General features: G+C 39.8%; 1 protein-coding gene across 12 annotated transcripts in view; it reads right to left on the bottom strand.

Moving 5' to 3' along the window:
- The window catches only part of CTBP1 (C-terminal binding protein 1), an 83354-nt gene that overhangs the window by 26931 nt on the left and 29527 nt on the right, over nucleotides 1-26896 (bottom strand). For 8 of the 12 annotated variants that reach the window (XM_075066643.1, XM_032798801.2, XM_032798802.2 and 5 more), the window contains 2 exons: nucleotides 21484-21638; nucleotides 3347-3491 (listed from right to left, as the gene is read on the bottom strand). In XM_075066643.1, coding sequence (XP_074922744.1) covers nucleotides 3347-3491; nucleotides 21484-21638 — 300 coding nt within the window. Of the gene's footprint in view, nucleotides 1-3346; nucleotides 3492-21483; nucleotides 21639-25672; nucleotides 25890-26896 lie in introns of all 12 variants that reach the window. The other 4 variants (XM_075066648.1, XM_075066646.1, XM_075066649.1 and 1 more) reach the window with 1 other exon arrangement.

The following is a 26896-nucleotide window of genomic DNA, read 5'->3' as shown; positions in this document are numbered from 1 at the left end:
GTGTAGGGTGACCAGACAGCAAATGTGAAAAATCGGACACAGGGTAGGGGGGTATTAGGAGCCTATATAAGAAAAAGCACCAAATATCGGGACTGTCCCTATAAAAATCAGGACATCTGGTCACCCTGTTTGCTCCCTTTCTATTTACCAGCTGAGACTCCTGACAAAATGTGTGTTCAGACGGCTGATGATTCCTGTTGCACATTTCAATGGCGATGAATAAGTACTTTTTTTTTCAGCAACTACTAGGGTATTTTTCCCTGTAGATATTTGTACATAAACAAAAATTAAATGAGCTGCCTCAGCTAACAAAGGCGGCAGCTGACCATCCACTTTGGCTTGAGGGAATAATGACAACCTAGCTTTAATATTATGAACTTCACATCTTATGAAGCAAGAGAGGCAGAACAGTATTCTCTTCAATAATAGGAACAATGTCACTAATTTGATAAATCATCGTCTCAAACCCTGTTTATCTACAGTGTGAATCCAAATTTCTTTATTCTGCTGGCTTGCACCTTTATTGACTTTTGAGATCAATAAAAAAACAGCATAACTATTTTTCCTTTCAGTGCCGTGTGGAATCATCTGCCGAGTCACTGCTCTTAGATTTAATAAGATAAAACAGCTTCCTTTGCTGGCATATCATTCTTGGCATCCTGGTAGCACAAGCTGGAGTATGAATCCCAACATTGTAAAAGAAAGAGGCAAAATGAGTACCCTTGTTTAACTGGAGGGTAAAATTATGTTAAACTATCATATTAAATGGCTTTATTTGGTTATACAAGAAAAAAGTGCCCTTTTCATGGAACAAAAATACAAATTGCATGGGACAATATTAAAATTCATAAAAACATATTTTAATGCCCAGCATCTACCAAACACTGCTTTCTACAGGGTTAGAAATGTTTCATTACATGTCTGAAGAAAGAAACAAGGAACTACCACTCACCTTTCAGCTTGTTGGAGCTTTCCCTGCTCATCGTACAGTTGTCCCTAGAAGGCTGTAGGGAGAAGGGTCACATAACCTTTCACCTAAGTTTAGAGGTTTTTTCCCTTCTCCCACCTCTAAATAGTTACTACATATAGGCAACCGAAATAAGGAGCAGCAGCAGCAGGAGAACAAGAACAAGGAGAAAGTGGACAAGCACAAGACTTACCATAGAGGAAAAGGGTATCGCCTTCCCACATAGTGAGAAAACAGTACTATATTATTATTAGGGGAGTGGGGGCAGAATAGTTTCTATGATTTCACTTTTCCCCCGCACTGATCTCAGGGGTCTGGTCTACACACACACACGCACACACACACCCTTACCCTTAGAAAGCCCAAAACTCCCTGGCTTCAGCCAAAGCCCCAGCCCTATTTGCCTTCTATAAGCTCGTTCCTACCTCCCTGATTACATCATCTCCACTCAGGTTTTTTCTCAGCACAATAAGCAGCACCTCACAAGCTTGTGGAAAAAGTGAGATTTTTCAAGTTTTTCCATGGAAAACTCTTGGTCCTACCTTTTTTTTGAAATACACATCAACCAAAAATGACAGCATGAAAAGAATGCCACTATAATCATATTTACAAAAACATTTTCTTCTAAAGTGAAAAAAATTCTCATGTGCTCTCCACTAAGTAGGCTTCTGATAAAATACCTGGCATTTACAATAGATTCTTCTGAATATTGTTGCTACCACCACAAGACCTACTTCCACAGCATATTTCAGCAGTAGATGAAAGTGGTTTACAAACAGTAATTAACTCTCACATCACCTCTATGAGGTATGTATGATTTATACCAGTTCTGCAGAGGGGGAACTGAGTGACAGGTAGGTTAAGTGATTTTGCAAGCAACGGTAAGTCAGCAGTTGAATCCCAGTCACCAGCTCTAGCCAGATGGAGCTTAAAAATCAGACTTTCAACTTTCATCCAGTTTTTACTGACTAAAAAGCAAAACCGACAGTCATTTCATGGGGAGGGGACAATTTTATTGATTAAAAATAGGCATGGATCAATACCCTGGATCCTAATTTTATAGCTTAAATGAGTCTAATCAGAACCTCAGACCTGAACACTTAGAAATGCTGCAGTTTAGCATTTAGACCTGAATCAGAACACTCTCAAAGTCTGCGATGTTCAAGTTTGGACAGTTACAGAGATAGGTTTGAGTTGTGAACTTGTAACCCAGCAAGGATGCCTGCCTGCACGTACAGATCATATTCTGGCCTGGTGTCCCATTTGCTTCAGTAGGATTCTGCACAAGTAGAAACTTTTGCAGGACTGGGGTCTTAATTGTGAATCCAGAGTTTGGACCTAGTATTTTGCTTCAGGTTCACCTCTATGATGCAAGTTTACAAACGAACATGTCTGTGTTCATCACAATGCATATGTCTAACATTGTTAATGTCAACTGGAGTTCAAGGTAGGCACCAAAGGGAGAACAGCCCCCTAAACATCTTCAGATCTAACCTGCTCCTGCAGCATTTGTCACACTAGAAAAAAAAATCTACTGTAACTACGCCTAGAAGCCAAGGAAACTGGTGTTGGGTGGTTCACCCTTATTTATTATCAAACAACCCAGTACTACAACCACTTACTACTTGAGTGGGACTGACACTGCAAGAAGTACTACACTGGGTGGTAAACGTTGGCAGGACCTAGTCAAAAGAGACAGGAAGAAAATCTTTAGGTAATTTCCCAGTTTATTCAGAAAAACTAAAGAAATAACCTGGAAACTTGTAATTTGAGAATACAACTTTGTTTTTTGACTGTTGTGAATCAAATAACAGTTCAAATCAGATTGTAGCTTTTGAATAATGGGAGAGTGAAGATCCTCTCCCCAAAATTCTCCAGCGGTTTTAGTTTATTTTTCATGTAATTACAATTGATTCTTTGTTAAAACTCATATGCCTGATTTGTCTACTAGGAAAAGATTCTGAACTAGATCTTACAATCCAAATACAAGTACTAGACCATAGGTAATGTTTCATTTTATTTTTAGTATGCCGTAATACTGACAGAATTATACATTGTGACTGGATTACAGTCTGTAGCAATTTAAACAAACAGACAGAAAATCTCCTGTTTACTGTTTTTAAAAAAGTCTGCTCTTAGTCTTGAAATGTGCCTTGAATAGGCAGACTGCCATCCTGTCACAAATCCATTATCAGTTAATTAACTAATGCTAATATCATCACAATGATTTTTGAACACTTTGATGAGAAAATTATACATCTTATATATTATGTTAGCACAAATTATACAGCAAATGTTGATGCAAAGACTTGGATGCTATCACATTTCTGGAGGCAACTATAACATGTTCAAATAAAACAGTGTCTTTAATAATCATACCTAAATCCCCAGCAGATTTGATGTCAATGTTATCAAAACCACTGCCAATTCGGACAATTATTCGAAGTGCTTTGAATTTCTCCAGGTCTTCTCGTGTTAAAGTGATAGTGTGATACATCAGTGCACCCACTGCTTCATTTAGTACCTAGAAATTAAAAAAATAAAAATAAAAAAAAAGAATAAACCTTGCTTTATGTAATCTGATTTGTTTTCCTTTTCATTGCATTTGGGTTTCATCATGTATTAAAATTTAGCAGGTCTGAAGGACTCTAATAATTACAAAAAATCAGTTTTATTTCTAAAAACTTTTCTACAAATATTTTCAAGCATCTTGGTAGCCATGTCTTTTCTCACTATAAAATTCTGCAAAAAGGATATGCTCATTAGAAGTCCCAGTAATTTTGATGGTACTTCCAAGTACTTTCAGGATCGCGACCAATACAAGCACACAATTTGAAGCCTCAGAGGACATAGGTTGGACACCACTGAATTATATCTGAGCCTGTTCAGGTTACTGTATGGCATTGGGGAAGATTGGCAGGGGCGCTGGGAAACAGTGAGAGACATTCTTTATGGAACAAACGGCCTTTTGTTTAAACCAGTGAGCTCTGTGCATGTGTGTATTTATTTACCAGCCATGCGGTGGTAGCATCAATGTAACAAACAGGTGTACAAGTGACTAATCTTTTTGTATTTTACTTTTAAAGCTCAGGACTCTCCTAGAGCTACGGGCAACTTGGCAGATGGTGATCTCCGGTAATTGTATATTATTTCACACTAACTTACTTTCTTGATGATGTTAGCACTCTTTGCACTTAGTATGCCATAAGATTAAAATAAACCATTAAAAATCATGATTAAGGAGGAAAATACTGAGCTCTCAAAAAGCAAACTAGAGAACTCTGAATTTAGACAAAGAACTCCTGTGCTAATGCTAGTTATTAAAACGATTCCTGGTTGTTGAATTTCACCTGAATAAAGCTCATCTGAAGTGCATTATAAACCATACTGTTACTAATGCAAACAGATTAGTTACTAAGGAAGGGTCTTATGCTTTGAGAATACATGTAGAAAATACATTTAGTGAAGGAGTTCACCCATTACATAATTCATAGAAAGAAGGCTAAAAGGTTGCAAATTGCACTAAAAACAAAAAGAAATGGTTTTTCTACTGTAAAAGATGAAATTATAATACAAAATAAACAGAGAAGGCTTTAACAAAAAAACCCACAACTTTTAGAAAAATCGGCCATGCTGTATAGAGCTGACTAACTTAACTAGAGCATGCATGCCAACATATATCTGTAAAGTACCATTGGGACTACGGTGATGGGTGCATTAGAAATAGATTAGTATAGCATAGCATATTATAGTATATAGTATGTTCTGCATTTTTTCAGCACTTCCTGTAAAGGGGTTTCTGTACGCTGCAATGTTCAGCTAAAGAAAATGAAGCTTATTCTAGGTACTGTAATATGCAGCACTAATAGTCAAAGACAAACTGATGCAATTTTATTACAAAAACATCAGCTAGTGTCAATTTCAGTAAGATAGATAGCTATAAAACAGGAAGCTGGAATTTCACATAAGCTCAAATGTGGCAGCAGAGTATTTTCTCTCTTGCTCTCTAACATGGGCTTTTTTTAATTCCCTAAACTAGAAATGTGTAAAAATAGCGTGGTTCCAGAAATGAAAGTGGATATAAAAAATGAAATGGCCCAAATGGTATCAATTAAGTATATGTCCATCTGCTTCCATCGGATATTTTATCCTGCCACTGTGATTTTTCAAATAGAAAGGGTTTGTTACATAAGGTCAGATATAGGACCTTTGTTACCTGCCCTCTATTATAGGCCAGTATTTATTTATTTATTTCCCTTTCCTGGCTGACACACCAATTTACCTCCATTAGAAGCTGTAGGAAACTGCCTGCTTCAAAGTCACTGTGACATTACTCTTTGGACTGGCTCATACGGTTTGCAATCAGAACTGGGCAGCCAGGTCTTTCAGTTCCTCCTCCTCTTCCCTACAATGACTGCACCAGTATCAAAATGTATTAAGTCCTCACAGGCCTTAACAGAAACTGTGCCACAGATATGGTGGACATTTATGTTTTAAAAAGAGCTTTTCAAATACTGACTTGAGTGCTGACTGTCACAAAAAGTGTGGGGGAGTCAGGGCCCTGCACCCCAACTCCTGCAATTCACCGTGACTCTCAGCCAGCCAGTAAAATAGAAGGTTTATTAGATGACAGGAACACAGTCCCAAACAGATCTTGTAGGTACAACTAGGACCCCTCAATCAAGTCCCCAGAGGGGTAGAGAGCTTATCCCTCAGCTTTGGGGTTCTGTCCATTTCCCCAGCCAGCTCAAACTAAAACCCCTCCAGCAGTCTCCTCCAACCTCTGCCTCTATCTCCTCCCCCAGCCTTTGTCCAGTTTCCCAGGCAAAAGGTGTCACCTGGCCCCAATCCCCACCCCTGGGCTCAGGTTACATGCTCAGGTATCCTCACCCTGGTATCCCATCACCAGTGCAGACAGTCTCAATAAAACATCCACACAACATTCCCAGCTCAATTCGTCCCACTCCCTACGCCATCACACTGACTACTTAGGGCTACAATTCCTCTTCGTTTTCCTAATCATTTGTAATTCTACTTGTAGCACTGAACTATCACAGTCATTCTGGGTAACATCAGCTGTTCACCACCATAAGAGCTTTCCTTTTTGTAATTTTTAGGAGGAGATAACCCTTAATGCCTCTCGTTTATACAAAAATCTAACAGCCTTAGCATAACGTGCTAAAAGCCTCAAATAACCAGGCTGGGAGCAGCATTCAGGACGTAATGTAAACCTCAACCCTTATTTTTCTTTTTCTGGTGCTCATATATTGCTGGATTCTGCTCAGAGGCCTGATTCAAACCCTACTGTAGTCAGCAGAAAGATTCTCATTGGCTTCAAAGGGCTTTGGATCAGACCCAGCGCACAGAGTGAGAATACAATTAGCTAGGGCTCAGACAACCCAGGACTTCATTTGAGCCATATTACAGGGATAAAACAAATATCCTTTTTTTGGTTGCAATTTTGCAATTTTTTTCAAAATGATTATTTTATACTTTTTGGGACATAAACTAATATTAAAAATACTGTTAAAGCATCACTAGAGAGTAATGCATTTCACTTGGTCCTACAGCCAGTAACCGTGCTAAAGTAGCATTCCAAGATTGATTAATATTGACAGTATCGCTTTCAGTGGACACCAGGGGTTTCACAAAGAAGAAAAAAAAAAAAAGAGGAAGATTTACATTTTTAATGTGCAGAGCGCTCCAGATCTTGCCCTGGTTATTTGTGGCATCAATATATCTATTCTACAGTTATTTGATTTGCGTATTTGTTATTTGTATATTGCATTTAATTCAAAATTTATGATCAGCAATCTGTAATATACAGCAAGACTATAACAAAACATGTAAGGTAACTGTAATGGCCAGCAGAGTGACCTCACCGCACAATAAGTGGCAAGAAGCCATTTTCTGGTTTACTGGAAAAGGTATGTGCCCCTTTAAGGGCTAGAGAGTCAGGGAGTGACTTTTTGCTAGGGCTGCAGACCAGCTCAGTGTGGGGATGCTGCAGCTGCATCGATCTACTTAGTCCCTCCCCCAAGGTGATCAGAAAAAGCAGGGTGTGTGGGGGGGGACTATATAGGTCCACGCAGCTGCAAGAAAAGCCCTCTTGTACCTGGACTAGGAAGAGCAGCACTCACCCTCCCATGCTTGGAAGCGGTGAAATACCAGGTTTGGTCAGCATCCACAGAGGGCAATGCACTAGTCCTTCCTTTTTCGGGGGGGGAGGGGTCTGCAAAAGAATTTCCCCCTCACCATCAGTTTGGGCAAGTGGAAGTGTGTGTGTGTGTTGGGGGAGGGGGGTGCCTTCCACACAGCAGGTTTGCGGGGGGGGGGGTACTTAGTTGGGTGAACATGAAACAGGAATAGGCTATGATGTCACAGCTCATGTAAACCTGGACAGATGTCCAGTGCAGGTACTCCATAGGGACGGGATACATGGATGAGATCAAATGAATTGGTAAAGGAGCAGAAATGAGGTTGTGGTGTTCGGGGCTCCTATGACTGGTACGTCAGGGAGCCAACCTCACCCTTTATATTCCCCCTTAATCGGGGGAGGATGGTGGGGAAGAGAGATAGAGCTTCAGGTTGATGGGAAAGGGGGATGGCTGACAGAAGCCCCCAGGGTGTTTATTGAAATGATGATGGAATCACCTGCAATGTACCCTTTCATCTGCTGGTACTCCCAGATACTTAAGAATAAAGTTGTGGCCTAATTAAACCACATCCAGCGTCTCCTATCCTTCTTCCAGCATATCTGGACAATGGCGCAATAGCTCTGAATAAACTTAACATAACAAAAACTATCAAGCAGCATTACCCATGCAAGCAGGACCTGATAGATTACCAAAAAACTTGTTAGTTTGTGTTGCCTTTTTATGGTTTCAGTTTCTCAATAAAAAACTAACATCTGAATGTTGATTTCAAATATAGATCTCTGCAGTGTGTTTCACTGCCAATAATCCACTTGCCCAATGGTATAACTTTAGTTTAGGTCCTTACAGCATAATGCTCACTGACTTCTGTTGATTAGCACTACCTTAGGCCCTAAAAATTGTTACATTTAATTCAGACTATATGCACATATATACACCCCCGCACAACACACGTTATGTTATATCGAACGTTAAAAAACGCCTGCCTTTATGCTGTCATGTTTACAATATAGTAAAGACTTAAAATTTCTATTTTTATGGTAGCTTTTTAAAAAAACAAAACAAAACAACCCACCAAAACAATTTCCCTAAATTAAACTGGGCTGGCCTCATTATGAGGCGAACTGAGGCAGCCGCCTCAGGTGCCAGACTGTGTGTGTGTGTGTATGTGGGGGGTGGGGTGGCACCACTGGACCCAGGGTGTAGAAAGTTGTGTCTGCTGCTGGTGCATATGTATTCTCTCTACTCTAGATGCACAGAGATGGGGGAGTGTTGTGCTGGAGGAAGGAGGGCACAAGAGACATAACAGGTAGGCAGGCGAAAAGATGAGAGGGAGTAACAGAAAACAGCAAGAGTTGCAGGGAGAGAGGAGGAGCCTCTTATGTACCTCTCTGGCACCACCAGGAGCCTGGACTGATTAACACCAGCTTCTCAGGGAGCGTCCTGTTTCCCGCTGCTTCCCTGAACCCACTGGAGGAGAATAGGCAGTCAACTGAAGTAGTAGGAGTCAGTTAGGCCTTTAAGACTCTGATTATCTTCCCTCACTCAGGCCCTGCTACCAGCCTGCTTATTTGTTCCCTTCAACTGAGTGTGGAGAGCCACTACAGCTGGCACAGAACAGCAGCCATAAGTGAAAGAAGAAAATGCCTCTCTGGGGCAGCATTCAGAAAAAGAAAAGCTTCCTTTGCTTTCTATCTCAGCAGGAAGGAGCTCTCCTGAGATACATAGACACAAATGTTGACGGTGAGCCTTCCAGCCCCAGTGAGGATGTGAATGGTGAGGAGATGCCTGATCTTCCAGTTAGTCAGAGTGCAGGTGACCTGGCAGCTACTGCAGCATCCATATCTCCATCTCAAATGGATGTAACCATGTACATTCCTGAAGAAAAGCATAGATTAAAGAAGAGTGTGGTGGAAGTGCAAGAAACAGCTGCTGCTGCTGAGTTTAGTTCCTTAAGTACTGCATGGGCCATAGCAAGTGAAAAACTTCATGTTCCCCAAAGACAATGAAAATAGAAGTTTCCATCCAACACATTACTGGCGTGAAATCCTCAGTGGTGACAAAGTGGAGAGGCCATGGCTTATGCACTCAAAAACCCAGAATGTTGCATACTATTTTTGTTGCAAACTCTTCCAGTCTAATGTTCTAGCCACATTGGGCTCTACAGGAACAAAGGACTGGAAAAATCTGGCTAGAAATCTGGCATGCCATGAGAAGGCAGCAAATCACCAGAGAGCATTCCATAGGTGGAAAGAGCTTGAGAGGAGACTAAGGTTAAAGGTCATCATAGATGATCAGCATCAAGAGAAGATTGCATCAGAGTCTCTTTACTAGCAAAGTGTTCTGAAAAGGCTCACTGCCATCGTGAGAATGCTTGTTATCCAAAACGTGGCACTGCGTGGCACTTCAGATCAGCTGTATGTGCCAAACAATGGAAACTTTCTTAAAATTGTGGAGCTCGTGGCGGAGTTTGATGCTGTACTCCGGGAGCATCTAAGAAGAGTCATCACCCAAGAAATGAACACACACCACTACCTTGGAAAAACAATTCAAAATGAGATCATACAGTTACTGACAACAAATGGCAAACAGAAGACTGTGGCAGATCTGAAGTAAGAAAGATATTACTCTGTTATTCTGGACTGCACACCTGACATCAGCCATATGGAACAAATGACTTTAATGGTGCATTTTGTAACAACAACAGAACCTAGTGAAAATGTCCCTGCAATGGTGGCTGTCAGAGAGCATTTCTAGAATTTATTCACATTTGTCATACCAGCTCCTGTAGTATCGTCAATGTGCTTCTTAAAAAGCTGGAAGATACGGGAATTTCAATAGCTGACATGAGAGGTCAGGGCTACGATAATGGCGCACACGTGAGAGGAAAGAACAGAGGAGTGCAGACACGGATCTAAGAGTTAAACATTCGAGCTTTTTTTGTCCCATGCAGTTCTCATTCACTGACCTTGGTGGACAGTGATGCAGCATCAGCTTCTAGTGAGGCTACTGAATTTTTAAATGTAATTCAAAGCATCTATGTATTTTTCTCCGCATCAACTCATTGACGGCAAATTTTGAAGCAAAATCTGGGAACATCCTCTCTGACCCTGAAACCACTGAGTGCCACACGATAGGAAAGTCGAGTGGAGGCGATAAAGCCTATCAAATGCCAAAACTGAGAAAACAGATGATGCCATAGTTGCCATTATGGAGGATAATGCTATGACAGGAACTGTTTGTGGGAGAAGAGTGGCAGAGGGAAATGGAATCACCAGAAACATACATAACTTCAAATTTCTGTGTGGCTTAGTGTTGTAGCATGACATACTGTTTAAAATAAATGTTGATAGCAAGAGACTCCAAGATGCTGACCTTGATATATCTCGTGCAATGGAACAACCAGACAAAGCAAAGTCATACCTACAGTCTTACCGCTCAGATGAGGGATTTCAAAACGTTCTGAAGAGTGCACAAAAGTTGGCAGAGGAAGCTAATTTCCCACCCATTCAAGAATACAAGAGTCATCGAAGACGACGACATTTTGATTACGAGGCACAGGATAATCCAATAAGAGACTCCAAACAACAATTCAAAGTTGAATTCTTTAACCAGATGCTAGATTGTGCAATACAGTCAGTTCAAGAACATTTCATGCAGTTCAAGGAACACAGCAGTATATTTGGGATGTTGTATGATATTCCATAACTCCTCACTATACCTGAAGAAGATCTACACCAGCAATGCAGGGCACTAGAGACCCTGTTGACACATGATGACATGCACAATATCGATGCAAGTGATTTAGGTGATGAACTGAAAGCCCTTTCAAGATAGATTTCAGCAGGATCAACTCCAAAGGCTGTTCTGGAATATATGTGAACAAATAAGATGACCACCCTCTTTCAAAATGTTTTTGTTGCTCTGCGCATACTTCTAACACTTCCTGTAACAGTTGCCAGTGGAGAATGCAGCTTGTCCAAGCTGAAGTTAACAAAAACACATCTACACTCCACAATGACACAGGAGAAACTGGTTGGCCTTGCAACCATCTCAATAGAGTGTGAGCTGGCCCAGACTGTGGACTTTCAGCAGGAAGCAGTTCAAATCTTTGCAACCAAAAAGGCACAGAAAGCACCACTTTGATTATTCAAACAGATAGAAATGCCAGTGTTTACTATGTGGACAAGAAAAGTTACATTTGCTGTTCAGGCATTTGAAAGTTAAGTGTTACTTAAAATTTTTGAACAAGGCATTTAAAGTTGTTAGTTCTTCTTTATTGGAGTAAGTAGCAGAACAGTACTATGAGAGGAGTAGAACAGGAAGAAGGCAGAACTGAGACCTTTCAAAGTTCTGTTCCAAGCAAGGGGACATGGGAGCGTCATCTGAGCTCCCTGCCTCAGGTGCCAAAATGTTGTGGGCCGGCGCTGAAATTAAACCACTGCTTCAATCCCAGAAATAATGGACAGTCCATGCAACTGCTTTATCACTGTAGTCAATCTTAGATCACAGTCTCTTAGCACACTTTCTCTAGTGTTTAAAATAAAAAAAGCCCTCAGTTTTTAAGGAAAGTTCTTTCAGGCTACATAGTTTCTATGCATGGATTCACTTGTGTTTTCTATTAATCAATCTAGAATCATTTAACATTTAAACTCAGTCTGTTAGAAATGCAAGCTGGATTGAAACCATCTTCACTGGAAGATTCATTATGCCATGAATGTCACTGACAATAACATATCAACCCAATAAGCATGGTCTTAAATAAAATAAAAAAATAAACAGATCTAGGAAAAAAATCACCATAATAATCACAAACATTTTTGAAGCACAAGTGATCCATCGCGAGTATGGTATTGAAAGGAGCAGTGAGATGCCTGTTGACAACCAACTACATTACAGACTCTAAACTGTCTGCAAGATTGATAAATTGCTTCTTGGGCATGGCAGCACTTTAAGAGTTTTGACTTTTTTCACTGGCAGCCTGCAGTGGTGCACAGTGTTTCACAAGATCTGCAGTGTTAGCACATGCAAATGTGACTGAGGCTGGAATTTAGGGGTCACTTGCTGTTGAGAAGCACCACGAAACACCTAATCTGACTAGACTTACTAAACTATTAAAAATCTTTCATTAAAAGGCCTGATCCAAAAGTCCAATGAAGTTAATTTAATGGCTCCCATGAACTTCAGTGGGCTCTGGATCAGATCCAAGGTGAAAATTCACCCAGCAATATAGATAGAGGTTATGGAAGATCCCCACTACAGCAAAATCAGAGGTTCCACTTTGGTACAGATATGGAGACTGACTCCAACCAAGCCCTCTCTGTGAGTTGGAGGGTTGTTTCCACCCCGCTGAAGTATTTTCTCACCCTTAAAGGTGCCAAAGGGCTCATTTCCCCTTGAGAGACTAACACAAAACTTTTAAACACGTCAGGTTTGAAAATAAATCCACTCTTCCTTCTCATTTTTAAAAATTATTATGCTTTGTTTGCTAATTTCTAAAGTATTTATGGTTTGAAGAAGGGCCAGCTACCACTCAGCTCATATTCTTCTAATTGTTAATCCTGCAGTAAAATTATACTACAGCATCTGTGATATCAAAGTAAACAATAATGATGTTATAAATGCAAGATTATGGCTTCAATGTTGAATCAAAGCGAAGAAGCTGGCGGTGGAGTAAAATGCTTTTATTCATACACAAATATAAGATAAAGAGCAAATCAAAGAAAAATCATGAATTAGGTCCTCAAGGAATCCATCTCAAAAGCACTTGTAGGAGAGGGAGATGATCAGGAACAGTCAACATGGATTCATTAAGGACAAGTCATTCCTGACCAACCGGACTGCCTTCTATGATGAGATAACTGGCTCTGTGGATATGGGGAAAGCGGTGGATGTGATATATCTTGACGTTAGCAAAGCTTTTGATACGGTCTCCCACAGTATTCTTGCCAGCAAGTTAAAGAAGTATGAATTGGATGAATGGACTATAAGGTGGATAGAAAGCTGGCTAGATTGTCAGGCTTAACAGGTAGTGATCAACGGCTCAACGTCTAGTTGGCAGCCTGTATCCAGTGGAGTGCCCCAGAAGTCAGTCCTGGGGCTGGTTTTGTTCAATATCTTCATTAATGATCTGGATGATGGGGTGGATTGCACCTTCTGCAAGTTCATGGATGGCACTAAGAGGGGAGGGGTATGATACCATGGAGGGTAGGGATAGGGTTCAGAGTGACCTAGACAAATTGGAGGATTGGATCAAAAGACATCTGATGAGGTTGAACAAGGACAAGTGCAGAGTCCTGCACTTAGGACAGAAGAATCCCATGCACTGCTACAGGCAGGGGACTGACTGGCTAAGCAGCAGATCTGCAGAAAAAGACCTGGGGATTACAGTGGATGAGAAGCTGCATATGAGTCAACAGGGTGCCCTTGTTGCCAAGAAGGCTAATAGCATATTGGACTGCATTAATAGGAGCCTTGCCAGAAGATCGAAGGAAGTGATTATTCCCCTCTATCTGGCACTGGTAAGGCCACATCTGGAGTATTGCAGAAGGGATGTGGACAAATTGGAGCGAGTCCAGCGGAGGGCAACAAAAATGATCAGGGTGGTGGGGACATGATTTATGAGGAGAGGCTGAGGGAACTGGGCTTATTTAGTCTGCAGAAGAGAAGAGTGAGGGGGGATTTGATAGCAGCCTTTGATTATCTGAAGGTGGGTTACAAAGAGGATGGTGCTCAGCTGTTCTCAGTGGTGGCAGATGACAGAACAAGGAGCAACAGTCTCAAGTTGCAGTCGGAGAGGTCTAGATTGGATAGTATGAAAAACTATTTCACTAGGAGGGTAGTGAAGCACTGGAATGGGTTACCTAGGGAGGTGGTGGAATCTCCACCCTTAGAGGTTTTTAAGGCCTGGCTTGACAAAGCCCTGTCTGGGATGATTTAGTTGGGGTTGGTCCTGCCTTGAGCAGGGGATTGGATGAGATGACCTCCTGAGGTCTCCGCCTACCCTAATCTTCTATGATTCTGTAACACAGTAGAATAATACTAGCAACTTCTACTTTTTTATTGTATATTCTTTAAATGTTTGCTCCACTATGAAAGCTCTCCTTTAGGATAATTTTAACTCAACTCATAAAAAATCTTTTGTTTTTAAATTTCTACATTGAAAACAATCATTACATATTTCTGAGTCCTGTAAAAATGGACTTCAACTGAATATTAACCTTTTAAACCTCTTGAGGTTTTAAATTAAATCAAAATATGGAAATGTAACATTTGGTAAGTGACTTTATTTTGTGCTTTTGACTGGAGCAGTGAGATGCAACAGTTGCTTTCTAATTGAATTCAGCAAGATTTTGATGCTTGAATTGTATGCTATGTGATATAATAAAAAAGTCTCCTTTCCAAGGGAGTATGGAACTCTTATTAACTTTGCTGTGAATTATGTGCATACATTATAAGGAAAACCAGAAGTGATTTGGTTGTTTGATTTTCAGCATAGCAGTCCAGTGAGTCAAAAAATCCAATATTTAGTAGCCTATATAGGTACCGAGACATATGATAATGCATAGTTAAAAGTAAGAAGTGTATGCAGTTTGAACTGAACCCTGAACCTCAGTCCAGAATATAAACTTTGTTTTGACGATATAATAAATCAGTCCTTACTGCTACCCTCCTACCTTCCCTTCTGTGGCCTGAAAATTTGTAGGCATGACTTAATTTCCGTCTCTTTTTGCTTGGCCTAGATTGTTTTTCTAGTTTCATGTCTCACATGCTCTGAGGGCTTCCTTTTGGCACTACAAAAAGCACCCTGAGCTGTAGACTGTAACACAGTGATTGGGAAGCCCAAGAACAGTAATGAACTCAGGGAGATCTAGGCACCACAAAAGCACTAGGGATCGGCTTGACTCTGTAATTCTTTCCACGGGTACACAAGATAAATAGTGAAAGTGGATGTAAGAGAGGACTCAAGTATGCCAGAAAAGGGGTATTATTGGCAAACAGAACTGAATGGGGATCTTGGAACTGGGATAGAAAGGACAGGTTGCAGGTCTACAGAACAGGTTATAATAATAATGATAATATATGAAGATATACCTATCTCAGAGCTGGAAGGGACCTGGAGAGGTCATCAAGTCCAGCCCCCTGCCTACACTAGCAGGACCAAGTACTGATTTTGCCCCAGGATCCCTAAGTGGCTCCCTCAAGAACTGAATTCACAACCCTGGGTTTAGCAGGCCAGTGCTGAAACCACTGAGCTATCCTTCCCCACAGATGGAGGGTGCACTGCAACTCTGAAGGAAGAAGATATTGCATGAGCCTGGAGTATAAGAATGTGAGCAATGTAACCTTCTGTGTATGGAAAAAGAGTGGGGAGAAAAGGGAAGAATGCTGAATGATCCAGGCAAGAGAGAGGGAAGCTCAGAGATTCCGGTAATGTTTTGAGAGAATCTTTGGATGCTTGGATATTTGGATAACCAAACCCAAAGTATTTTAAGTTAACCCACCACAAATTATATTCAGTGAAAGCTCCTACTCCAGGGATGAAGAAAACCTGGCAGTTTAATGGAGACTGTGGTCAAATACAGGTGGAGCAGTGTTAGATTTTGTACCTTTGGGAACACTTTGGGATAATTTCATGAGAGCAGAGACCACCTAAAAGGCATATTTCGCTGCATAAAGAAATTAGACAATTAGTTACTGTGAATAAGAGCAATAAAAGTTCTGTTACAGATTTTTTTTTTAAATGAGCAATAGCTTAAAATCATTTTTACATCTGAGTGTGACTGAACAGAGTCTCCATAATTGGATGCAAGGACTCTAGGTCCCAATTATCACACATTCCATATTACTTGGTTTGAATACAACATTCCCTTTGGCAAAAACATGCTGCTTAACTCCACACAGTCATTGTTTAGACAAGATTTTGTTCTCTGTACTGGTGAGAAAACTCAACATTTACAGAAACATGCTACTCAGAAATCAGTGTTTAAACATGCTGACTGACTGTCTTCCCAGCAGTAGTGATCCATGATGGTTAGTGAACATAGGGTAAAAAACTGAAACAGAAAATTCCAGTGTGCTGTTCTGCCATATATATAAATCTCTGAACAAACGTAACGCGTTTTCTAACCCCACATTGCAGTTGGTGCTTTAAAAAAGCCTTGGGACACGATCAGTAAATGTGGCATATCTTTCAGGAGGTGTGAAGCCCTCACTACCTGACGATCCTACCTGTACTCTCAGGCCGCCTACAGCAATTTCAGGCCCCAGGGGCAAGGCCATCCCGAGGAAGTGTGGGGCCCGGGATGGAAGTGACGTATCCGTCACTTCTGGGACCAATCGCGCAGCCCACAGGGCCCAGCAAGGTTACCCCAATTCGCTGTACCCTGGGACGGCTCTGCCCAGGGCAGAACAGTCAATGGGCCCCCTAGAAAGGCCTGACATTTGGGCGGTGCTCCACCTGCGCTGGCTGGTGCCCAGAGAGCTGCTGCCAGCTGTGCTGCTGATGCCCAGTGAGCTGCCAGCTGTGCTGCTGGGCACGCTCTTCTGGCACGGCCAGGGCTTCCATATGGCCGCCTGGCTGCCTTTGCTACTGCCAGTACCGCCCCACATGTTCCTAGGAGTCTTGCAGCCCGCCCGGGCGATTTAAAAAGGCCAAGGACTCCTGGCTGCTGCCACGATCGCAGCTGCCAGGAGTCCTGAGCCCTTTTAAATCGCCTGGGTCCCTCAGCAATTGTCCCTTTTGTCTCCATTCCATTCCCCCCTTCCCTCACTGGCAGCCCTGTGTCCTCCAAAGTAGCAACCATGGGGTGTTGTAGTCCAGTGTTTTGAACATGAGAGTTTTGAAGTATCAGGAACACAGAGTTCTAATACCAGCTCACACACTTGTGGACTTGAACAAGGCAATTAACAAAACTAAAGTACAAAAAGTTATCTGTAAAATGGGAATGATAATACCCACAACCTCATACCGGTGTTGTGAGGATTACTTAGATTATGTAAAGTGACCTGTCCAAGAGAAGAACTATAGAAGAACTATTCTCATTACAGTTGAAAATTACTAGATTTGAAACTTTTTTCTGGTCTGAGAGGTTTTTCCTATATTAGTATATGGGGAACAACAGGAGAATGGGTAAAGACTGGTAATGTTTGCCCATTGTTTATTATTAACATCCTGCTTTCCCAACATACAGACTGTCCTCCAATCCTGTTGCTTCTGCCTATCTGCTCTAAAATCTCCCCCTGACACTGTTACACCTCTGATCTTCACCCTGCTTTCATAGCAGACCCTTACAGCTTTCAAAAAAACGAGTAATATATGAAACCAATTCTGTTTTTATTGAGAAAAATGCTTTTTTGAGATCAGTAAATTACTCCCTTTTCCCTGGGTTTCTATCATCTCTCCTTCTTCCTTCCTTTCCTCCATACCCTAAAATGGTCTGAGGTAAATACTTGTTTACCATCAATGTACGGTAGATGTGAAAAAATACATATTTTGAACAACACAATAATTGAACTGTCACTCTGTGCCACTGTTAGTATGGCCAGAAATCTGAATTTAAAGCGTGAAACAATTAGTGAACTGTTCAGCAAATTACCTTGTAATTTTCTTTATTTTAAAAACTTTTTTTTAAAATGGAAATACTGAAATATTGTGTTACATTTAAGATAAAACTTCATATGCGACATTAACTCCATCCTAATATTGTGCTGTGTAAGATTTTAGTTTTTAAACATTGTGAGATAAATATTCTTTGCTTGTAAAGCATCATGCACAAATATGGTGCTATGTAAATAATAATAGTAATGATATGGATACTTTTAGAGCATGGCCCTGAGAGGTGCTGAGCTCCCTCCTGTCCTAGTGAAGACAATGGAAATAAAGGATGCTCAATATCATGCAGTATTGGGCTCTTAATAAGTGATACAATTAATTTCAGTGTTCCTATGGAGCTTCACTTTGGGATTCGTTATATACATTCTTTCTGTGATCCTGAGTATCAGAAAACCCAAAATGTGAACTGTGACCTTTCCATCAGAGGTCACCAAAGGTCAACAGTCTTCATCAGATTTCAGTCACCGAAGAAGTGCCCTTTTCAAGCTATAATTCGAAACAAGTGCCCCTTTCAGCTAAAATTTTGAATTTCTGAATGTTCATTCCGTCTGGACCACGGATTCGAACAAATACATTTGATATTTCTCTGAAAGGTCATCAGTCTAACAATTTATACAAATTATATTAATTTCTTCTGTAAGGTATTTTTGTTGTGCAGGGACTTCCAATTTAGAGAAATTAAGGGCATTATAGGTCAATGATTCTATTGATTGGATTTTAGTTAAGAAATCACTTGAAGGTATGAGGGCTGCAGGTGCCAACCTAAACAATCACCTCCACTTGAAGGGTGGACTGCTGTTATCTAGGGGAAAAAAAAAAAAGAATATTTATGTTATTTGCCCCTCACATCTCCTTCTAGCTTCTTATTAGTTGGATCCAGCTATTACTCTCATTAACCTCCTATGAAGATGGCTTGAGGTAGGACACAAAATTGAGGTGCTTAGAACAACTTTTTAAGGACAATATAAAATAAATTTAAAGCAATATGCATTGCAGTCTGTTTTAAATATGGATGTACCTAAAAATAGAAAACACCCAAACTTCATCAGGTTAAAATATATACATTTTTAAATTAAAGAATAAGAAATGGCCTTATATATGTTACAATTAATCTCTTAAATCCCTAAAAATTAAATAAAAATTAAAAATATAAATACATTTTAAAGATTTACGTTTTATTCTTCTTTGGATGATTTGAGAGAAATGCAGAAGACAGAATGGTAAATCTCACATTAGTTTCTAGTAGTTTCCAGTCAATTACACTTTTAGGTTCTCATGTATTTGCACAGTGTTGAAATGTCTGAACTGAAAACAGTACCTGGAAATATTTATTTGTTTCAATGGGTATTAAAAGGAATCATGACATTTTTTTGCCACACATTTTTGTAAAATGTGATTGCTGTTGCAAAACCAAAGCTTATTACAAAACCTAAATTTTGGGACATATTTAAGTTGATTTTGTCCCTCAAATTACCAAGAGGAGACATTTCTTTCAAAACATCATTGATTCTGCATAAGGGGAAGGAGGGAGAGGGGGAGAACACTAAGGGCCTAATCTAATGACCATACAAAAAAATAGAAAAACTCCCATGGACTTTAATGGGCAGTGTCAGAACTAAAAATTCACCAGCTTGGACCCTTAATTTATAATCTTTTATTAAAAGATAGCTCTTCTAGAAGCATAATTTCTTTTAAAGTGGCTTCTACTCTGTGGGAAATCAACTGCATATTGAAGAAAGGATATTCAGAAAAGTGAAATAGAATCTATTTTTTAAGAGTGAGGAATTTATTTCTCTTTCTTCTCTCCATATTACTTTATATCTCTAAATAAATAAATAAAAATCAGATCAGTCAATGGGAACTGAGTCAGAGAAACTAAGACAAATTGATAGTGCAGGAAAACAATACTTAAGATAATTCATGATAATGGTTCTGACAGAGCACTATCGTACAATGACTTTTAAAGGCAAGACAGGAAGTCCAAGAATCCACAACAGAGATATCCACAGAGGAATTATTTATGCACTTGAGGACTATGCAGCCATTCCTCTGTTGAACATTTCCATAAGAAAAAAAAGAAAAGAACATTTCCCTTAAACATGATAAGAATGAGGGATACAAGTCTACACTGTTGATAAGACATGAAAATTCTTTAGACTTCTCTTTATATAGTAAAACATAGCAAAACAGCTAGTACCACTATGTTTAAGGATATCATCAAGCTTTCCTTTATAAATTCTAATTTTTAAGAGTTCAAAGCAACAAAAAATGTTTTTGGATAGAAATCTAAATGCTAAGGAAATAATAAGCACAACAGTTAGTTGATTTGATTATACTAGAAAGGCACTCCATAAAATAGGAGTCATTCACTTAATAACTGAAAGGAAACGATTATTGTTTATACTTTCAAGAGCTATCTTTAATATACAGCCACCTGAGGAAGGATTAGGTCTCTCTGACATATAAAAATTCTCACCCTTTAAAGGTTTATCAGTGCTATATTTTGTAAGAATGTAGAGTAAATACAGTTAATTGTTCAGTTATGGTTTCAGTTTCTAACATTTGAAAAAAAGGGCCATTAACTGTCACATGCCTAAATTTTACCATTATTAGACAGGGACAAGACCAATATATATTTGCACAGGAGCAACAACATTAGCTCAATTCAATACACAGACTGAATCCCTAACATTTGGAACATATTCAGCCACATATCGCTCCATCTGCATCAGGAAGCAGGCGCCTACCTGGCCTGTCCATCAAGTTAGCATGTGAGCCTGCACATTACACCTCCTTCTGACCTTCAGGAGGCAAGAAGGGAAGACATCCTTGTGAGGTGAATCCCTGTTTCCCCATCTAGTTCTCCTCTGCTATCATGCTCATTGTATACGGCACTGATTTTTGGTGGCTGGAAGACAAGTTTTCCTTAGTTCCCAAGCTGGCAATACTGGACTTCTGAGGCCCTGGTCTGTTAGCGAGCAGCAAGAGTAGCAGAGTTTATCCCCATCCTATTGCTCCTGAAATAGGTGAGTGAGGTGTTCTCCTCCCCTAGAAAATGCCAGGGAACTTGGGTGGGGAGCAGGCCTTACCATGACACCAGTCCCCCAAGAAGGAATACAGGCGTACAAGCCAGGTGATGGCCCTAGATAATGGTCTCTTAACAAACCTGGAAGGCCTCCTCTCCCCTTCCTAGGCTGTCTCACAGGTTCTTGAACTTTTGGGGGAGGCCAGTTAAGTGGCTGATAGGAATGCCTGAACTGGAATAGCAGTTTATTTATCCAACCCCAATACTAATGAATCTTTTGCTAAAATTTGTTTCAGCAATTATTTACTGCAGTGTAAGTTCTCAGTGCATGAGGCACCCACCGAAAGCTTGAGGGACCTATGGGTGAGAGGGGAATCTTCATTGCTTTCTCTATTTATATGCTACAATACTAATACTTACAATTTACGTATGTTTCTCAGCTACTGTAATTCTCTCTATAATGAAATTCTACTATATGTAGTGGATGAACACAAGGCCAATGTCCCATCTAAGGCACAGTGTCCAGGGCTGTATCTCACTGTGTATGAATAAAAGGTATTTTTCTCTCTGCTTCCCCTCTATATGAAGTTTGCCTAATTCCTGATCAATTTGGTTATCTTTTCAACTGTTAACCAAAATACTGTAACTTACATGTTCTCCTGTAACTGTAAAAATACTGAAATCATATTTGCTAGCCAGGAGTGTGATTGAAATGTTTTACCTTTTCATGAATTTCTTGTGTAGACTGAGCATCACAAAATGCCACTGTGGCTACATCCTTCAGAATAGGCATTTCTACTGTACAATCCCTGCCATCCAGCAAAGCTACCAAAGGGCGTGGGTGCATGGGCCCATTCATGATCGGAGGTCGAATGCCTACAATGAAACAGAGAAACGGGATTATTTATAAATCAAGAAAATGCAATTTTCAAAAACAAATGAAAGTTAACCTCTACATTTGTATGGCGGCAAATAAAGATTTCAAGAGATAAAAGCCAGTAAATCAGGAACCGACTTATTCTCAGCAGCAAACAATAAAATAAAGAAAACAAGAAAATGCCGGGAAGCAGCCACTTGATAGGTTTGCGTGGCTACATTCTGAGGCCATCGAGTAAAAGTACTAGAGCAGCCTCAAGATCCTAAGCTCTGAACTGCAAAAGACTGAAAACAACAAGGAAAGAGTGCAGTCATCTGCTACAGACAGGACCTCACTGCAATACTGAGTAGTATCTGTACAAATCTTGGGTTAGGTGTCACTGACAGGATTTCACAACTTTGCAATCTTGAAATAGCACGATAAAAATACTCTGCAGGCCTGTGACAGTGAAATTTATAGAATAACGTAATATGCATTCAGTTCACTGAGCATTCAGTTTATGTTTACAGATGATTTGCTGAGACTGAAATCACACTGAGAAATGATTAATTCAATCCTGTGTGATTTGCTGAAGATCCAGTGTAAAAATTCATAATGCCGATCTAAAGGGTTCTTTTTTGAATTTATGAACTTCCTAAAATTCTTCTGTGAGATTTGTCAAAATAAACGCCATCAGTACTTGTTTTTTTCCTAAAACAAAACCAATAGCAGCACTTATGAACAACAGTATGATGATAAAGAAATATATACATTGATGGATGAGGGAAAGAATGAGTTATGATGCAGGCTTCATTTTCAAGATTCAAGATGCTAGATAACAAAAAAAATATTTCAGAAATATCATGAAAATACTTTAAAAATCTTTTTAATGGTACAGAAATTATAAGTATGCAAACCTAACTGAGGAAAGATTCCTGTAACCTTCAGTAATATTAAACCATTACATTTATAGGAAAATGACTCTCTCCAATAGACAAGGGAAAATGAATACAAGAGGTAGGGAATACTGTAATCTTTTCCACTACAGTACATACAGTTTGAACTACTACAAGAGAAGCAGTCTTGAAATTCCTCATGTATCCATTATAATTTCTATAGCTGTCATATGAATTTTACATGCTTTGCATTTGCTAAACAATTAGTCTTAAAACTAGTGCAAGAGAGGGAGGAGGGATAGGGGTCCCTGCCCCTCCACATCTGCACAGGTTACTTGCTTCATGGGGCAGAGGGGGGGGGGGGGGTTTGAGCAGTCTCTGTGGGACGGCTACTCTGTCTCCTGTGCAGGTGGGTGGAGAACAGGAGGAGCCCTGGCTATCCCGTGGAAAGGTGCTGGCCAAAAGAACTGAGTTGCTGTGAAGGGGTATCTACCACTGGCCCATATCAATAGTGGATTACTTCCCCAATAGCACTGAAGTGCCAAATGGGAACAGGGAAAGCATTAAACAAATGGTGACTCAAAAATGATTCTCTGGTCTGTTCCTGGGGCAGTGCGGCTACTTGTTGCCGCTTACTCGGTAGATTGTAAATATACAGTCCAATCCTACAGTATGATTTCATATTTAAACCATTTACTTGCTCAAAGAGTTTTACCTTTGCAGAAAAAGTAGTATTAAAGTCAGCAAAATTTAAATCCACTTAATATTCTAATTATTCCTATATTCCTGCTTTTTTAGATGGCACAAAATCCCTTGAGAGGCATCTAAAAACAACTCTTGGCTTCAATTTAAATATTACTAGATATTTTTGTCCTCTTTTCAAAAGCAAACCGCAGCAGGATCTCTCAAGCTTAGAGCAAGAGGGCAATGGATTTTTTTTTACAAACCCCTTCATATCTGGTCACCACCTAAATCTATTTGGTCCCATTGCCTTCCCAACAGACTGGTCATGCCAATGGAGTTATAAGATTATGTGGCCATCCAACATCTTGACAGATGAAAGGAGGTGCAACAAAGTTGGTCTGATAGTGGTGCTTAGCAATGATATGGGAAAAGAAAATGGAGTAGCACTGTTATTCACAGAATAGGAGAGATGGCAAGGCATCCACCGGCAAGGATGCTCTGTGGATGAGATGCTCACGAAAACCCTTCTCTCTCAACAAAGGACCAAGGATAACTATTTTCATTATCGATCACAGTGGGTCTCCTCCTTGGTAAGACAGCAGGCTTCTATTTAGTGATATTTCTGGCAATCACCAAGAATTTCAGTGCTCATTTTAATATACATGTACTTGGATCAGCTTCAAAAGTTAAGTATGACTGAAACAAAAAGTAGATCTTTTCTTTTTGGCTCTCCTTGAATCATGTATCTAGGACAGCCTAAGAGTCATTTGCACCATCCACAAAGGATCATGTGCTATCCTTGATATTGGTAGTATTTTCTTAAAAATGCATCATATGCTAGTGCTTAACAGAACGCGAACATCACATGAATATATAACTTACCACTACAAATTTACTTCCACTATTCTGACAACTACTGATCCTTTTTGGGCACTTCACTGAAAGCCTCCAATGCAAATTCACCTGGAACTTTGCCATGCTTTCAAAGTAAAGTAACTTACAGAATCACTGCTGGTATCCTGATATGTAACCCAAAGTGCAATAAAGTACAATTACACTTTGAAAAGGAACTACACAAATAATAATTGTGGGATTTCAGTTTTATTGCCTCTCTTATCAACTGGTCATGTAACAAGTAAAAAATGTTTTTTCTAATCACCAGTCCAGCAAACCTAACCTAGGTCTGAGAGACAAATTGGATTCTTTTTGGCTCATGCCTCATCACCAGTAATAAAGATACTTGCAACTGGAACTTTGGACCAAAGCTACTGATGATGAACAAGCCAATATATATAACTCAGAGGAGCCCTCAAAAGCACGTCTTTCTCACCAACAGAAGCTGGTCCAATAAAAGATATCATCCCATCCACCTTATCCATCTAACAGTTCTGCAACACTAATATGAAAGTAATAAAAATTATTTTTTGTCAGTAGGACAGCAGATACGACTCTGAATAAACACAGAGGGCAGAATGGTTGAGTAAGAAAATGCCATTTTTACAATCACTTTCCAGAAAAAGCCAATCTTAGAGTTAACAAAATACTGAACTGCTAATGCAATAGAAAACCACTTTTTAAAATAAGGATTCCTCCAAAAGGGGATCATTGAAAAAAACAGACGTGGGGCCTGGTTCTGTTTTCATTTATGTCAGTGTAACTCCATGGATTGTAACTGAGTTATGCCTGTTTAACATTGGCATAAGTAATACACCAGACTCAGGCCCAAGATATAAAAGGAAAGGTAACAAAAATAACTTGAAGTACACTTCTGTTCTACAGAACTTCAGACTGGGTGTAGCCACTAATGCCCTCAGAATTTAAGTCTAACTTCTGACCTTGACCACGAACACACAGCTAATCCTGTTTGCCAAAATCCTCCCTAAACTTCAGGCTAGATTTCCTGTTGCACAACTTCTCAGCATAAATACCATATCGCTGAACTACAGACAGTAACTCATCACTTAAGTGAATTTACAGTAATTTCATCTTAGTGGCAGTAACGATTTAAAGTTTACATTTGAAAAATATGGTTTCACTATGAATCAGTCTTCTGAACAAGAAACCATTTCTGCCACCATTTGGGTTCATTCTGTCTATTTCTTATCTAGAAATGTCATGGTGTGCCATGTGTCTGGTCTCTGCAGCAAGCCCTCAGAGTGGAAGGATAAAGAAAATGTGTAGTCAAGAGCAATATTTTCCATGCTTGTATTAAAATAAAACATGCAACTTACTGCCAAAAAAACGAATGCGGATAAAATGGGATTCTTCAACCAAAAATACTAAACTCAGATTTAAGAGCCAATTTTGCTTGGCTGGCTGTTCCAAGTGTATGATATATATCATAATACAGGTAGAAGAACTTTCAAACCATCTATCCCCAGATCACAGCAGCTTCACAATGTATGATCAAAAACAAAAACAAAAAAAAATTCTCAGTTTACCCTAACTCCAAACTTTCAGTAACCCCTACCAACCTGACATTTCTTAATCTGAGCTTGATTTCCAGGGTCATGAATTCGATTTCTCAATGCTTTACAATCTTCAGTATTCTCAGGGAAAATAGCATCCTGTCACTTGATCCTCATTTCCATGTCTTTAACTTTTCTTGCAGTCTCCTGTAATCTTGAACCAAAGCTTTTAAACTTCTTATCCACTGCAATCTCTGTAGCCTGGATCGTGTTCAAATTTTTACTAAAAATCAAACACAAAAAATACATTAAAACAACATTAAGGGTCTGACTCATACTCACAAAAGCGAGGAAATTCAAAGTTGAAGCTTCTCACTGCATCCTTACTCTTCCCCCTTTCACTGCTAGTTTTCTATCACCCCTTCTGTATGCTGCCATCATCCATTAACATTCCACTGAAATCAATGGAATGTTAAGACATACATGGAACATTCAGCAGCACAGCAGGTGCACTGCAAATGGACATACCTGGAATGTTCAGAGCAGTCATGTGAAACTTTTTGCCTAGGTGTTGTAGGGTTCTGAGGACAGTTTGTGATCTCCTGTACCATATGGGCCTGGAGAAGCCAGACACAGCGGTGTCCATTAAAGATGGAGTGAGAAGACTTAACTCTGAATTTGTTGGTTTTGGTGGGTATAAGTCAGGCCTTTAATGTTATCTAATGTATTTAAGAAAAAATTCTGCTAACAGCTCTAAATTCAACAGGCCACAATCCCGCAATCACTGACACAAGTCGGCTTGTCAATACATCAGATCATTGAGGCCAAAGTTTCAGCACCACAAGGCAATTATCTCAACAACTGTTCATGTTTTACCGAAACGAAAGAGAAACAACACTAGAGTACAATACGCATACCCATGCACAGTCGCTAAACATGTGAAGAGTAACTATTACATATGGACACATAACAGTGTCTTTTAGAACTGAATATTAGGATGATTATTTAAAAAAAACAAACATTCAAATCTAGTGTGAAGCCAGTTTTTCAATTATAGAATCTGACACAGGGTCAACCTAATACACAAGCAATGTGAGTGATTGCTTGGGTCTTCACACAGACTTGGGGATTAATGACCTGATCACCCGCTCTGGCACTAAGTTTGGAGGGGAAGGCATCTCATGCCCAATTCCCCTCATTCCCATGGTAGTTGTGGCCTACAAATCAGCTATCCAACCCTTAAGAGAAATCCACAGCATTTATTTTTCTAATTCTCTGGTAATTTAACAA

The sequence above is a fragment of the Chelonoidis abingdonii genome, chromosome 5, assembly GCF_003597395.2.
Source record: "Chelonoidis abingdonii isolate Lonesome George chromosome 5, CheloAbing_2.0, whole genome shotgun sequence".
NCBI classification, from domain to species: Eukaryota; Metazoa; Chordata; order Testudines; family Testudinidae; genus Chelonoidis; species Chelonoidis abingdonii.
Note: the sequence above shows the minus strand (reverse complement) of the source record. Positions and strands in the feature narration are given on the sequence as shown.